This window comes from Aedes albopictus, chromosome 2 (genome assembly GCF_035046485.1).
Source record: "Aedes albopictus strain Foshan chromosome 2, AalbF5, whole genome shotgun sequence".
NCBI lineage: Eukaryota > Metazoa > Arthropoda > Insecta > Diptera > Culicidae > Aedes > Aedes albopictus.
In genome coordinates, this window is record NC_085137.1 from 345,378,893 (window position 1) to 345,393,877 (window position 14,985).

A 14,985-nucleotide genomic window follows, 5' to 3' on the forward strand; every position below is an offset into this window, starting at 1 on the left:
TTTTATGCAATGACCATTTCTCTGGGAAGACTACAAAGGCCGCGGGTTAAACAGCACAGCCAAAATTTTTGGAACAAATTTACAGTATAAAGCACTTTCTGACGGATACACCGCTACGAAACTACGACTTAAAATGCATGTGTATTACCCCATTATTCGTTGCTATTTACGAAAAGTCAAATAAAAAAGGTACCATTGACAGTCGAAACCCCCTCTCAGAGTTAACTTCTTGCTATGGAAGTATTTATGATAAAAATTGAGCACAAAAGCATGTTATGTCCCAGTAGGGACGTAATGCCAAAAAAAAAACGAAAGAAAGGATATATACACGATACTTGAAATTGCTTGTACATTAACCATCAAAAGAACAAGAACCATGTTGGGCTTGAAAAAATAAAATCTGTGATCGCCAAACAACAACATGGCGACCGTGACAATGCTGATTTTTTTAAAATAGATGTTAATTACGTTTAAATATCAACAAACATATTCTGATATTTTTTTTTCATTTTTTCTTGTTTTGTTTACCAACATTTCCCAGTAATAGCAATTTAAAATCATTCATTAGCGCGATTACTGAAGGGTTAAGTCTCTTTCTTTAGGCATACCGTAAACAATACGTCATGTCTGAAATGCATTATTGTGCATTAACATGGTAAAAATAAAATTATACGCTTATGGTTATGAAATGATATGTGAGGACTTGAAATACATAATTTATCAATCAGCACAATGCCATTGATCCAAAATTATATTTAGTTGTTTTGGCAGTACCATCAAAGTCAAAAATACACAAGCACATCATATCTACAGGGTAAATACAGTAATACAAAGAGCAATATCTACTGCAGAACAAACATCTCATACAGATAACGACTTTTACAGAGCAACAACGAGAAAACATAACAACATCGACCTTTGAAACCATTAGCCTATTATACATTGAAGAGATAGCCAACAAAACAGGGAGTGTGCTGGAGAGAAGTTGTGGGTGTGTACAGAAAGTGCAATTACAATAAAAGCCAAAGTGAAGAAAATATAACATAAAGTAGAATACACATAATAGAAGCATAGTGTGAAACGTAAATCGGTATAAACAGCGGTGATGAGACAATACTTTTGAAAAATAAGAGAAATTTGTAATGAGAAACAACAGCATATTGGTCCAACCTATGATCACTCGTCCGGCTGCAGCAATACACGACACGGGGAAGTAGGCACACGACATTTAGGTGGCCGCGCGATCGGATGGCGTGTAGCACACATGGAGAAGGTAGAAGAGCACACATGTAGTACACGGTCAGTGGAGAATATCAAACGAGTGTGTTTGGTTTGTGTGGTGGTAGTAGAGTAAAGTAGTAACAGCGCGGCAGCAGATTGTGTGATCGGCCGTGTAGTAGTAGTAGGTAGTAGTAGTAGCGCAGTGGTTTGATAAAACATCGATGCACGTTGGATTGTACGGAGAGGGATACCGTTGTTGATTGATCGACGTCGTTGTTTGTGAAGGTGTGTTCATTGATGGTCCAGATTTGAATGATTTGAGATGATTTCATTATACACGATCATCATTAGAGAACGTTTGTTGTTTTACGGTAATCCATCGTAATTAGAATCGTTAAAACCATTGTGGTAATGAAAATTTCAAATAAAACATCAATATTCGAATCAGATCGATGGATGGAACGATGAAAGCACATGAAACGTAAAAATATAGATATTAATTAATTATATTATTAAAAATCGAATAGCCATATTAATCAATGGGAATGCAGCGTATTGATTAAATGAAACTAAGGGAAAATCATCGCAAATGGCAGTCTGATTAAATGACTTGTTTGAGTAAGCATTTAGCAGTTGTCAGGCGCGAATATTACCTGTGGTGAGAGATGGAGTCCACTCTTGCTCGCCAGTTACACCCCACAGTAAAGTAAGGCTTTTGGATGGAGTCACCGTCACAGTTGGACCAGCAGCTGAGTGTAAGCCAGACTTGCGACGATTTCCTAAAGCGAAAAAAAAGAAATATTGATATAATAAAGTCACCTAGTTATAACAAATTTTACTACATACCTTTGTTCTCCGAAATCCACTTCAAGTCTTCGTCGTTCAGGCGACTATCGAACGAGGCATTGCTTCCATGCCGTCCGCGACCGCCCCACGTACACGTGGATGTATGCGCATACTCGCTGCTCGTGTCCAAGTCGAACGCAGTATAACTGGTGGTCGATGTTGCAGTCGGCACAGCCTGATAGTGATGCTGTTGTATGAGCACTCCTTGCGGACCCTGTGGGATGAAATGGAAACCTAAATATGGCCGATCTTAAAGCAACACTCAATATATCAAACCTTTGGAAAGATGTGCGTCCACCGCCTTCTGTTGGACGTCAGCTTGATTGTGACATGGGACGGATCGAATGGGTTAATCAACGCTCTTCCCGTTCTAACCACTGGACCGCTGGTAGAGCCAAAGCTTCGATTGATGCACTTTTCGCCGAGTTTATCCGTTGCACTAGGCGAGCTATTATGCGATGCGAGACTCAGATTCAGCATGTTGGTAGTATTGTGGTGGATGTCCGGATCGGACATTTTGCGTCGCAACTCAGAAGGGAACAGAATGTTCTCCCATTCGCGGTTGTTTCCGTAAGTTCCGAAGTTATCCAGACTGGGAACGGATGTTTTCTTAGTTCGTGCGACTCGCTGCAAGGAGCATGTTCCTTGCACTGAAGGCAGCTGAAATATTTGGTCATCGTAGGCATCGTAGTCGAACAAACAGTTGTGGATATATTCGTTTTTACTCTCTTTCTTCGGTAACCGCAACTGAAACGCATCCGGATTTTCACGAAGAGTCGATTCGGAAATTACCGGAGGAGGCTTTATTCTGGGAATGAACGAAGCATACCCTCCTGTTTTATTTGTCGAATAGAAACTGAGATTAATCCAATGGGGCATCGAGTAATCATCGATCGACGTCAGGGAATCCTTGTTGTGAAATTTCAGTAGCGGCACAGCATGCAAAGGTTGTTCTCCAACGCAAACCAAATCGCTTCCGACTCCGTTGTCTATGATTCGTTGTTTCGTGATGTTTGTAAGTTCTCGATCTACTTCAAAAACACCAACTCCGGGCGTGATCACAACCGAAAGCTGTCCCGTACGATCAAAACTTCGGTCCAAGTAATGCTTCTCGAAAACATTGAGCGAAATGTTGAGAACTTCCAAGAAATTTCCTTGTGCAGCCGTAGAATTGGTTGCCGAAGGAACTTTGATGTCTACATCGGGACGATCATGATACTTCAATACGACGTCTCTGTAACCCGTAAACAATCGCCTCAACTGCACCAATGTTGAACTCCAGTCATCGCAACGCTCATTCTGAATCGCTACACGATAGAAATCTTCGTAGTATCGACCTTTATAGTCCATCTGCAAGCAATCCCTCATATGAAGCGGAAACTCATCCAGGCTTTTTGCTGCGTAGAATGTCCTCGAAAACATGACTATCGTCACTTCGTGATTGCTGCCAAGCTTTTTCCACTTTGTGTACAGATCAGCCAAGAATCCATTGACCGCCTTCTCAAAGTACAAATCACCATGGATATCAAAGTCCCACATCTCCGAGGACATCTGAATAAACAGATAGACCATCGAGGTGTTACTTCGAAACACCACCTTCGTGTCCTCCGTGATGACTCCACATGCCACCCGATCGCCCTGCGACCACATCTCATAAACCTGACACCGGATGCAACTCTCGCAATATTCAATCTTCTTATTCAAATAGACGCATGTGTTCGTTAAATACGTCTTCAATCTCCACATCTCCGACCGACCCATATACTGATCCTTGAAGGTGATCTCTACCGAATCCAAAGCCACCTCCGCAGGATCCACCTTCCGGAGGTACACATCTTTGTAGGGTTTCAGATTGAAGGCAAGTGCAACGTTCGCTTCGACACTAATGGCTTCCCGGTTCATGAACTCCTCTGTAAGACAAGTCACCTGGAGCAACAGGCGCACACCGTCGTCGTCCGGATCATAAATCTCCACGATGTCCTTCAGCTTTAGCTCGGGATGGTCCTTTGGATTCAACAGTAAGTCTTCATCTGAAAAAAAAAACAAATGTATAGCATACAATTAACACGCTTCAGCATAAGTACAGCGATTCTCAATGGTCAAAGGATTTGCAGGTGGACTAGGTAGGTAACTTGTTTAGTGTAGGAACAAATGGATGTTAAAATTTAGACTATACTTATATGACATTATCTCACATCGCATCACCCCATATGACCCATTACCTCGAATTAAATTTCTTTGATTATGGTAAGTGGGGGCAGGATGGGTCATCTAAGAAAGGGATCCCTATAACTTTCTGAATATAAATCGCATTTCTCTGTATTCTACCACGACTCTCAGATACACTAGTCAGCTATGATATAAGAGTATAAAAAGGTTATAAAGTTTGAAACCTGCGTCTTGACAAACAATTTTCAAAACATGACCCATCTTACCCCACCTCATTTTAACGGGGGCAAGATGGGTCAGCTATAAGAAAACTCGATTTTCCTCCAACAAAAAATACTATATCTTCTAGTTTTTCTCTATACATCTAAGCTTCATAGACGTACAGATTACATGAAGAAAGTGTTGAAACATATCGGTAGATTATTCTCAGAACTAGAAGATTTTTGTTCGGGTAGCCATAAACGGACTTTGAAAGCCTATATTTTTTGAAGGAAAATTTGAAAAATATGTTCTCAAATTTTCAGTGCTCTCATCGCTTCGATAATGTAGGTCACAGAATAGCATTTCCATGAAAAATAAAACATTTCAAAAACTATGCAAACATACCGAAAAATTAGGGTGACCCATCTTGCCCCGTCTACACAATACACGTAGTCATATGGAATGTATAGCATAAGGAGTTTAACGAAAAAATATTTTATTTTTTTCTGTGCGAGGAACGTATAGAATTTTCAAAACAATATACCACTTTTTTGTGTATCCCCGTCGTTCATCTGGGAAAATTATTGATAGATTCGAAACTTATATTGTGCGATTGAAAACGGTACTGACCCATCTTGCCCCCTGACCCATCGTGCCCCCACATACCATATATCATTTCCCCAAATAAAGAGCATGGTCTTGAGATGAACTAACATTGTTAAACTTTGTTGCAACATCACTCGAAAGAAAACCCTATTTAATTTATTTTAAATTGTGAATTTTGACTTAAGTTAATTCTTTACATAAATATCCCTAGAAACTTCTGGACAACTTTCTTGCGGAATCCCTGAAGAAATTCCCAGAGGAGACTCTGGAGGAATTCCAGTAGAAATTCCTTGAAGAATTCTTGGAGGAATCCCTGTCGAAATTTCTGTAGAAGACACATTCTACCGTGACGTTACAACGTTTTGACGCTTTTTATGTCAGATTTGCCACTATAACTTGTAAATTCGACCGTAAAACGGAATCCGAATGTGCAAAAATATTTGAGGGTTTACGGTCGAATTTACGAGTTATAGTGAAAAATCTGACCAAAAAGGCGTTATAACGTTGTAACGTCACGGTAGAGTGTGTCAGGAATACCTGGATTATTGTCTGGATGAAACAATGGAGAAATTTCTGAAAGAATTCATGGAGGAATTTCTGGATGCATTCCTAGTAAAAATCCTGAAGAAAATATAGAGGCATTTTGGGAGGGATCCCTGGAAGAATTTCCGGAGTAATCCAAAGACACATAAGACCTACTGGAATAATCCCTGGAGGGATTCCTGGAGAAATGCCTGAAGAAATTCCTGGAGGAATTCCTGAAGCAACTCCTGAAGGAATTTCTGGAGGAGCCACTGGAGGAATCCCATTTCCTGGGGAAATGCTTGGATGAATTCTTGGAGGAATCCCTGGAAAAAATCATGGTGGGATCTCTGGATGAATTCCTGAGAAATTCCAGGGGCAATCTCTAGAGGAATCCTGGGAGGAATCCCTCGAGAAAATTCTGAAGAAATCCCCTTAGATATTCCTAGAGAAATTTCTTGGAGAATTCCACTAGAATTTCCAAAGGAATCCCTGTGGAAATCCCTGGAAAAAATCGGAATCTTTGGAGGTATTCCCCGAGAAATTCCTGAAGGAATGCATGAAGGATAAATTCCTGGAGGAATGAAGAAATTGATAGAGGAATCCTTGAAGGAATTCCAGGCGAAAACCCTGGAGGAATCCCAAGAGAAATCCCTGGAGAAATTCGTGCAGAAATCCCTGGAGGAGAAATTCCAGGATGCATTTCTGAAGGAATTCCTGAAAAAAAAATGCTGGAAGAATTTCTGAATGACCCAACTAATATTTATTGTGAATGTAAACGTCAACAAAGCGTCCTCAATACGGCTTGATGCTGAGTTACTGTGTTGTGCATATGGACGGCAGCTGCTATGCAAGCCCTGTACCAATGAATCTGGCGAACTTAATCCACATGTTGATGCAGTGCGAGCAGCTTCTATGCCACCAAGCCATAGCTCTTTTTTCGGCTCCTATGTAACCACTAACTGAATAACATCTTGAGAAGGCGCTTTTTCAGCCTTTTCACTGTTGTTAAATAATAGTTATACGGCATCTCCAAATTAATCGATTAAATATAATTAGTTTATGGATACCATGACGCAATACATGTGGAACTGGAATCATCGCTTTTAAAATTGAATAATTAAAGTACTTGCCGCTACTTGGATTCGAACTCCGGATCTCCGTATCCACTGGTCCCGATGATATCCTCGCTGTTACACTGCTATATATAAATAGCATAGAAAATAGCCCGTTTTGTTTTACTCCAGACAAGGCTTCATAATTGTGCCACAAGAAACCTTACCCAACTTCATCTTGCTGCAAAAGCTTGTGAAACGCCAAACGCAATAATGTTTACAGCACAGACAAACAGACGTAACTCTTAGAGAAAATTCATTAAAAACTTTTGCCCGGTGTCATTTTCATGAGCATGCTGCCACCTGTTGGTAGAACCGCGCGCGACACTGTCGGCCATGATGGATTTCGATTTGACGTTTTGTCGACACGCACACTACTACACAAATTGCCTGTAATTTTCGTTTGTATCATTCAGCAACGTGTACACTGGCAAACGTCAAAGCGATCGAACACTAGCGCATCTGTTGGAACGATCGCGCAAATCAAATGAAATTTGAATTGATCGTTAAATGCATATGCCAAGCCATTTTGAAGAGTGTTACGTCTGTTTGTCTGTGTTTACAGTGAACAATCTGTGTGGTTGCGCCAAGGTTCTTCGTCACAGCTTCTAGCTGAAAGAGTGTTCAGCTACGAAGCGCTGCTGTTATGTGTATTTGGCAACATTACAAAACGTACTGTATAAAAGCGGCTGTTGTATTGGCTGGGACACTTACTCGATTTGTACATCTTCCGGCAAATCTTCCGGAGTTGGATTAAAGTGCAATAAAAGCAACCGAAATAATGTCACAGCACAGAGATAGATAGCTGTAAAGTATTTGTGTAGTAGCTATATATCGCGCTCGAAGTTTGTTTTGACAATAATGTTTACATCCGACAAGCCGTGTTGGTATTCCAACAGTTTCTTTATTACAGCTTCTAGCTATAATGAAATCGCATAACGGCCTTCAAAGCACTGCTGGTATGGGGATTCGTCAGTATGACGAACTGTACTGTATAGTAGCAGCTGTTTTGTTAGTGGGGATTCCTATTCGATTTGTTCAAGTTTTCACATCTTCCGGGAAATCTCCCGGAGTTGGAATAGAGTGGAGTAAAGGCGACCCCAGTGACAAATGATGGATTTCTGAAAATCAAGTTTGGTAGCAGTATGCACGGAAAAAAGTCCATTCCCAAGACCATGAATATGACTCATAGTTTCCCGATATTTTTATGATTTTATGTTATAAATATACACCATGATTAAATTTTATGATCTTATGATTGATTTCACCATAACGCTATGCACCCGTTATTGTTTTGGCTTTCGACGACCAAAAATGGAAAATATAATCATGAAGCTATGATTAAATAAGCTGGGATCATGAGTAGCATTCATGAAGCCAAGAATAATTTTCATAAACCTGGATGCAGATCCTGATGCTTTACCACCACATTCATAAAATTATGGTTTGGTGAGGTAGAACCATGCATAGAATTCATGGAATCAAAAAATACTTTTATGATTCCGACGTCGTCGGACCTATATGCTTCTCAGTCAAATTCATAAAATCATGGTTGAGGGAGATGGAACCATGCATAGAATTCATGGAATTAAGAATTACTTTTATGATTCCGTCGTCGTCGGACCTCAATGTTTCTCAGTCAAATTCATAAAATCATGGTTGAGGGAAATGGAACCATGCATAGAATTCATGGAATTAAGAATTACTTTTATGATTCCGTCGTCGTCGGTCCCAAATGCTTTTAATTAGATTAATAAAACGATGAAAGCTAAAATCATAAGAAAATAAAATACGTGATATCAGAGCCCATTTCTATGATTTTGGGACCTATCCATCATCCTTTTTTCTATGAGCAAGCAGCACTTTTTAGTTGGCCTCTTGTTAGTGAAGATATGTAATGTTCAAATATAAAAGAGAACAACAATGATCGAACTCACCGGATAATCATATTTAGCTGGTTTATTATTTTTGTCTTTGGCACCTACATCCAACAGGCTAAGGATGCCCTCCAAACCACATCAATTGTTCACTAGTTCACATCACTTGCTGAGTCTGCAAACTCGTCGAACGATGGATAAACCAGAAAAATAGAGAGAATTACCGAAAATTATCGCGCGATTCTCACTTTGCTTCACCCTCCGTACATAAACTCGGAACTACGACGGATGGCACATCGAAAACGCGAGCTAGGCACTGTTTACTTTTTGCGCGTTTACTTTTTAGTCAATCAACTCCCAACAACCTGCCGAATCTTACGGGCACACTGTTTCGATGTTCCATTTCCTCATATATGCACATTTATTACTCTAACCAAATAAAAACTTTGCAAAAATAGCAGGTTCAACTTTTTCGACATGTCTGTGCTGGACGACCGCGCGATTTATATAATTGCATATGACAGATAAGTGTAACGCTAGGAAGCGACCATGAATATAATTTATGAAAATGCTTGTTTTTATTCATATTTCTGGTCAACTCATTCATGATATTATGAATTTGAATTATGATATTATGAGTTGGCAGACATCATAAGAACATGATTTTTTATTCATGATTAGGGGAATGGATTTTTTTTCCGTGTGGTGCTTGTTTTGCAGTCGTGTATTAGCTTATGATCTATATTTGACTAACTTCCTTTTTATTCAGCGTTGACTGCTTTTATTCAATGGTTACACAACAGAAAGCAAATGACTAAAGCTTATAGCGCTGCAAATGTTAGTTGGGTAGGCTATACTTTACCATTAGCGGTTATATGGTATAGTACAATTTTTAGCAACTTTCAAGAAAAAAACGAAAAAGTATGATTTCCCATGAAAAATCCCATACAAACTTCAATCGCGATGCGCAAAATGTAGGCTAAACCAATCATGCCCAAATTTTGCACAGTTATTTGAGACCTCAAAGGGCATCTTGAAACCTTTGATCGGATTGGATCTGATCAATTTTAAAATTTCCCATACAACGTTGACCCACCCTAATAGTTATATGACATTATCTCGCATCGCATCACCCCATATGACCCATTAGCCCGAAATCAATTTCTCTGATTATATCATTTCCCCAAATAAAAAGCAAGGTCCTGAGATGAACTAACATTGTTAAACTTTGTTGCAACATCACTCGAAAGAAAACCCTATTTAGTTTATTTTAAATTGTGAATTTTGACTTCAGTTAATTTTTTACATAAATATCCCTAGAAACTTCTGGACAAATTTCTGGCGGAATCCCTGAAGAAATTCCCAGAGGAGACCCTGGTGGAATTCGAGGAGAAATCCCTTGAGGAGTTCTTGGAGGAATCCCTGTCGAAATTTCTGTAGAAGACACATTCTACCGTGACGTTACAACGTTTTGACGCCTTTTTGGTCAGATTTTCCACTATAAGCTAAGTTTCGTGTTGTCAAGTAGAGAGCTCAAGTAAAATTCTCTCTTTTTCCGCAAGTAATTTTGACAACTGATCCAGTATGGGGAGAAACGTTACTTTTCCTTACGGAACAATTTTTCCGCAAGGAAAAGTGACAGCTCCATTTGATTCGCACGGGAGGCGTTATGAGTGTTACACTTTTATCCTTACTTGCCATCTGCGAACCGCTCAAGTAATTTTGAAGCGGAATCATTACTTGACCATTACTTGTCCTATCTTTTTGCACAGTACGTACGAAGTGGAAACTAGCCAATAACTTGTAAATTCGACCGTAAACCGGAATCCGAATATGCAAAAATATTTGAGGGTTTACGGTAGAACTTACGAGTTATAGTGAAAAATCTGACCAAAAAGGCGTGAAAACGTTGTAACGTCACGGTAGAATGGGTCAGGAATACCTGGATAATTTTCTGGATGAATCATTTGAGAAATTCCTGAAAGAATTCATGGAGGAATTTTTGGATGCATTCCTGGTATAAATCCTGGAGAAAATATAGAAGCATTTTGGGAGGGATCGCTGGAAGAATTTACGGAGTAATCCCTGACAACATACTGGAATAATCCTTGGAGGCATTCCTGGAGGAACGCCTGAAGAAATTCCTGGAGGAGCCACTGGAGGAATCACATTTCCTGGGGAAATGCTTGGATGAATTCTTGGAGAAATCCCTGGAAGAATTTATGGAGCGATCTCTGGATGAATTCCTGAGAAATTCCAGGGGCATTCTCTAGAGGAATCCTGGGAGGAATCCCTCGAGAAAATTCTGATGAAATCCCCCTAGATATTCCTAGAGAAATTTCAGGGAGAATTCCTCGAGATTTTCCAAAGGAATCGCTGGAAAAATGCATGAAGGAGGAATCTTTAGAGGTATTCCCCGAGAAATTCCTGAAGGAATGCATGGAAAAATTCCTGGAGGAATGAAGAAATTCATAGAGGAATCTCTAGAGGAATCTTTGGAGGAATTCCAGGCGAAAACCCTGGGGAATCTCTAGAGAAATCCCTGGAGGAGTTCGTGCAGAAATCTCTGGAGGAGAAATTCCAGGATGCATTTCTGAAGGAATTCCTGGAAAAAATGCTGGAAGAATTTCTGAAGGAGTCCCTGGAGGTATTCCTGGAAGAATTTCTGAAGGAATCCTTAGAGGATTTCCTGCTGTAGACATTTCTGAAAGAATTCCTGGAGAACTACTTGGAAAAGTTCCTGAAGGAAGTCCTGAAGGAATACTTGGAGGAATTCCTGGAGGAGTCCATGCAGAAATTCCTGGTTAAAATCATAGAGAATTTTTTTTTTTATTAATTAATGACACTTTACACTAAAAAGTGCATTCGTGTCACATAGAGAAATGCATGGCGGAATGCCTGGAGGAATTCCTGGAGGAATTCCTCTGCAGCAATTTCTGTAGGTATTTCTGTATAAATTCCTAGAGGAATCTCTGGAGGAATTCCTGAATTAATTCCGGGAGGAAGAGTGCTGAGAAATTCCTCCGGGAATTCAATTGAGGATTCCTCTAGAAATTCTTCTCTGGGGATAATTTCAGGAATTCCTCCGGAGATTTCTCCTGAAATTCCTTCAGGAAATTACAGGGGATTCCAACAGCAATTCTACCGTGGATTTTTCCAGGAATTCCACCAGGGATAACTCCGGCAAATACCACAGGGGATTTTTTCCAGGAACTCCCATCGAAGATCCCCCAGGGGTTCCCATCAAGGATTCCTACAAAAAAATACTTAGGAGATTTCTCCAGAGATTCCTCCGAGAATTGCTATAGCAGTTCCATCAGGGACCCCTCCTGGAATTCCACTGGATATTCCTCCAGGAGTTTCGCTGGAATACCAGCAGGAATTCTGCCCTGGGATTCCTCCAAAGATTCCTTCTGGAATTCCTCGGAATTTCTGCAGGAATTCCGCCAAAGATTTTAACTGGAATTCTTTTGGAAATTTCAACAGGAATTCCCGACGAGGATTCTTTTAGGAATTCCTCTGGGTATTCCTCCAGCAAATTTTTCAGGAATCCTCCTAGGAATTCCTCCGAGGATTCTTTAAGAAATTTTACAGGGAATTCCAACAGCAATTTTATCAGGGATTTCAACAGCAATTCTACCGGGTATTCCTCCGGGAAATCCCACCGGAGATTCCTTCAGGAATTCTCATCGAGGTTGCTACCGGAAATCCCTCCAGGAATTTGTTCGGGAATTCCACCAGGAATTCTTCCGAGGATTCCTCCAAGAATTCCTACCGAGGATTCCTGTAGTTATTTATCCGGGAATTCCACCAGGAATACTTCTTAGAATTTCTCCAAGAATTCCTACCGGAAATTCCCCAGCGGATTTTCCCAGGAACTCTCACCGGGGATTTCTCCAGGAATTTCTACCGGGTATTATTTCTCCAGGAATTCCCACAGGGGATTTCTCCAGGAATTTCCACAGGGGATTTCTCCAGGAATTTCCACAGGGGATTTCTCCAGGAATTCCCAGCGGAGATTCCTCCAGGAATTCCTCCGGGTATTATTCCTCCAGGAATTCCTCCGGGAATTTCTACAGCAATTCTTCGGAGGATTCTTCCAGGAATTTCTTAGGGGATTTTTTCAGAGATTCCTCCCGGAATTTCTTCCGGGATTCTTCTTTGATTTCCATCGGGGATCCTCCCCAAGAATTCCTACCAGGAATTGCTCTAGGAACTCTTGCAGGAACTCCCACCAAAGAGTTCTCCAGGAAATACTACTGGGTGGAGAATTCCTCCAAAAAAAATTATTATTTATCTGTATTAACGAGATTTTAGCCCTAGGCTTCCAAAGGAAGAACTCACATTTTGCGAGTTTGGCGGGAGTGGGATTCGATCCCAGGTCCTCGGCGTGATAGTCAAGTGTTCTAACCATCACACCAGGTCCACTCCCCCCCCTCCAAAAATTCCGCCAGGGATTCCCCATAAAATCTTCCGGGAATTTCTCCAGTAATTCCGTCAGGGATTCCTCCGGGGATTCCTTCTGGAATTCCTCCGGTAATTTCTCTAGGAATTCCTCCCAGGGTTCCTCCTGTATTTTTTTCGGGGAATCTCCCAGGCAGGAATTCCTCTGAAGATTCCTCCAGGAAGTCCTTTAGGGATTCATTCAGGAATTCCATCGGAGATTTTTCCAACAATTGATTCGGGGATCCTTCAAAGAATACCCAGCGGGAATTCTTCCAGGAATTCTCGCCGAAGATTTCCTCCGGAGATTCCTCCAGAGATTCCAGCTAGCATTCCTCCGGTGATTAATCCAGGAATACTTCCGGGGATTCCACCAGGAATTCCTTCGGCATTTTCTGCATCAATTCCTCTTGGAATGTATCCCCTAGGAATTTCTGGAGTTATCTCCAGAGAAATGTCTGGAAAAAATCCCCGGAAAGATTCCTGGAGAAATTTTTGGAGAAAATCCAGAAAGAGAATTTCTGGAAGATTTCCAAGAAAAAACCCTGAAGAAATTCCGTGAAAAATCCCCGGTGGGTATTCCTGGTGAAAAGTCCATGAAACTCCTGGAGGAGTCGCTGAAGGGAGCTACTAGAGGATTCCCCTGAGGGAGTTACTAGTAGAATCGGTGGGAATTCCTGGTAGAATCTGTGTTGAGATAACTGAAGGAATCTCAGGAGGAGTTCCTGGAAGAATTCTCGAAGGCTGTCCTAAAAGAATCCCCGGAGGGATTCCTGGAGGAATCTCCGGGAGAGTTCCTGAAGGAATTGCTAGAGGAATCCATAGATAAATTCCTGAAGGAACAAGTGAAGGAATCCTCGGAGAAATTTCTGGAGGAATCCACAAAGGAAACTTCTGAGGAATCCCCGGAGGTATTCCTGAAAGAACCTTCGGAGGAATTCCTGGAGGAATCCCCGGAGGAGTTCCTGGAGGAGATCCTGGAGGAATTCCCGGAGGCATCCCCGAAGGAATTCCTACAGGAATAAGAGGATTTCTGGTTTCATCCCAACATTACCCTTTCCCATAGCACACCCAATCCCAAAAAGAATACCTACCTTTAAAACTCCTATTGTGGGCAATGATCCTGCACAGTTTCTTCATTTCGCTGTCCGGATGAGAAGATGTTGATCCTGCTTTGACCGCACCATTGATGGACGACGAACTGCTCACGGTATGAATCTGCATCTTGACGACGACCGACGGACAACGACGCGAGAAGGCAAAAGCAAAATGATTGAAATTCGGTCCGGTGGTTTTCTTGCTGTCTGGCTGATATGCGATGTCTTTTTTTTTTCTTTTTGGTTCGGTGAATATCAGCGCCTCATTATCACGTTACGGTTTTGTTATCACGCAAGCTGTGCGTTTTTATTGATTCAGAGTGTTAGCAAGTATAGCAGCCGAAGCCAAGTGTTTGGCCTGTGCTAACATTTCCCGAGGAAGGAAGGCTAGTTTATTTTATTTTATTTTTTTTGTTTTCTTTTCTACAACCACACGACACGACGAATAGGTTAACGAAGCATACAATTAAATTACTTTATCACTAAATTTTAGCAAAAAATTACAATTTTTGTGAAAGTTGCAAAGTATTTACGCGCTAGCACTGAACTGATGACGTTGTTGTTGGTTTTCGGATTCGGAGTTTGACAGTAATCAGCTGTTGTATGCAGATGGTTGTAGTGGTGGGCTAATTTCGTTGCAGAGTGCGTTGCGGAGAAGATTTCACCAACACATCGAAAATAGTAAACAAAACACACGAAAAGAAACGGGCGGACTGCAGTCCGTGCATGGAATCTTCATTGGTGTTAATGAAATAACTATGTGATCCCGCTGATGGCATTTGTGATTGTGACACATAATGTGTTTGTTTACGGTTGCAGGGGTGCGTTGAAATACCGTAAAGTACAAACAAGCAAAACACGATAATTAAAGTCTAACATATTTCTTTA

General features: G+C 40.9%; 1 protein-coding gene across 5 annotated transcripts in view; it reads right to left on the bottom strand.

Moving 5' to 3' along the window:
• Nucleotides 1-14,665, bottom strand: part of LOC115263171 (GATOR complex protein Iml1) — a 35,872-nt gene extending 21,207 nt beyond the window's left edge. For 4 of the 5 annotated variants that reach the window (XM_029866104.2, XM_029866105.2, XM_029866101.2 and 1 more), the window contains exons 1-5: nucleotides 14,095-14,665; nucleotides 2,344-4,097; nucleotides 2,068-2,281; nucleotides 1,875-2,000; nucleotides 1,171-1,188 (exon numbers count right to left, since the gene is read on the bottom strand). In XM_029866104.2, coding sequence (XP_029721964.2) covers nucleotides 1,171-1,188; nucleotides 1,875-2,000; nucleotides 2,068-2,281; nucleotides 2,344-4,097; nucleotides 14,095-14,224 — 2,242 coding nt within the window. In that variant the 5' untranslated portion in view covers nucleotides 14,225-14,665. The remainder of the gene's footprint in view (nucleotides 1-1,170; nucleotides 1,189-1,874; nucleotides 2,001-2,067; nucleotides 2,282-2,343; nucleotides 4,098-14,094) is intronic. The other variant, XM_029866102.2, reaches the window with a different exon arrangement.
• Between the last annotated feature and the right edge of the window lie 320 nt (nucleotides 14,666-14,985).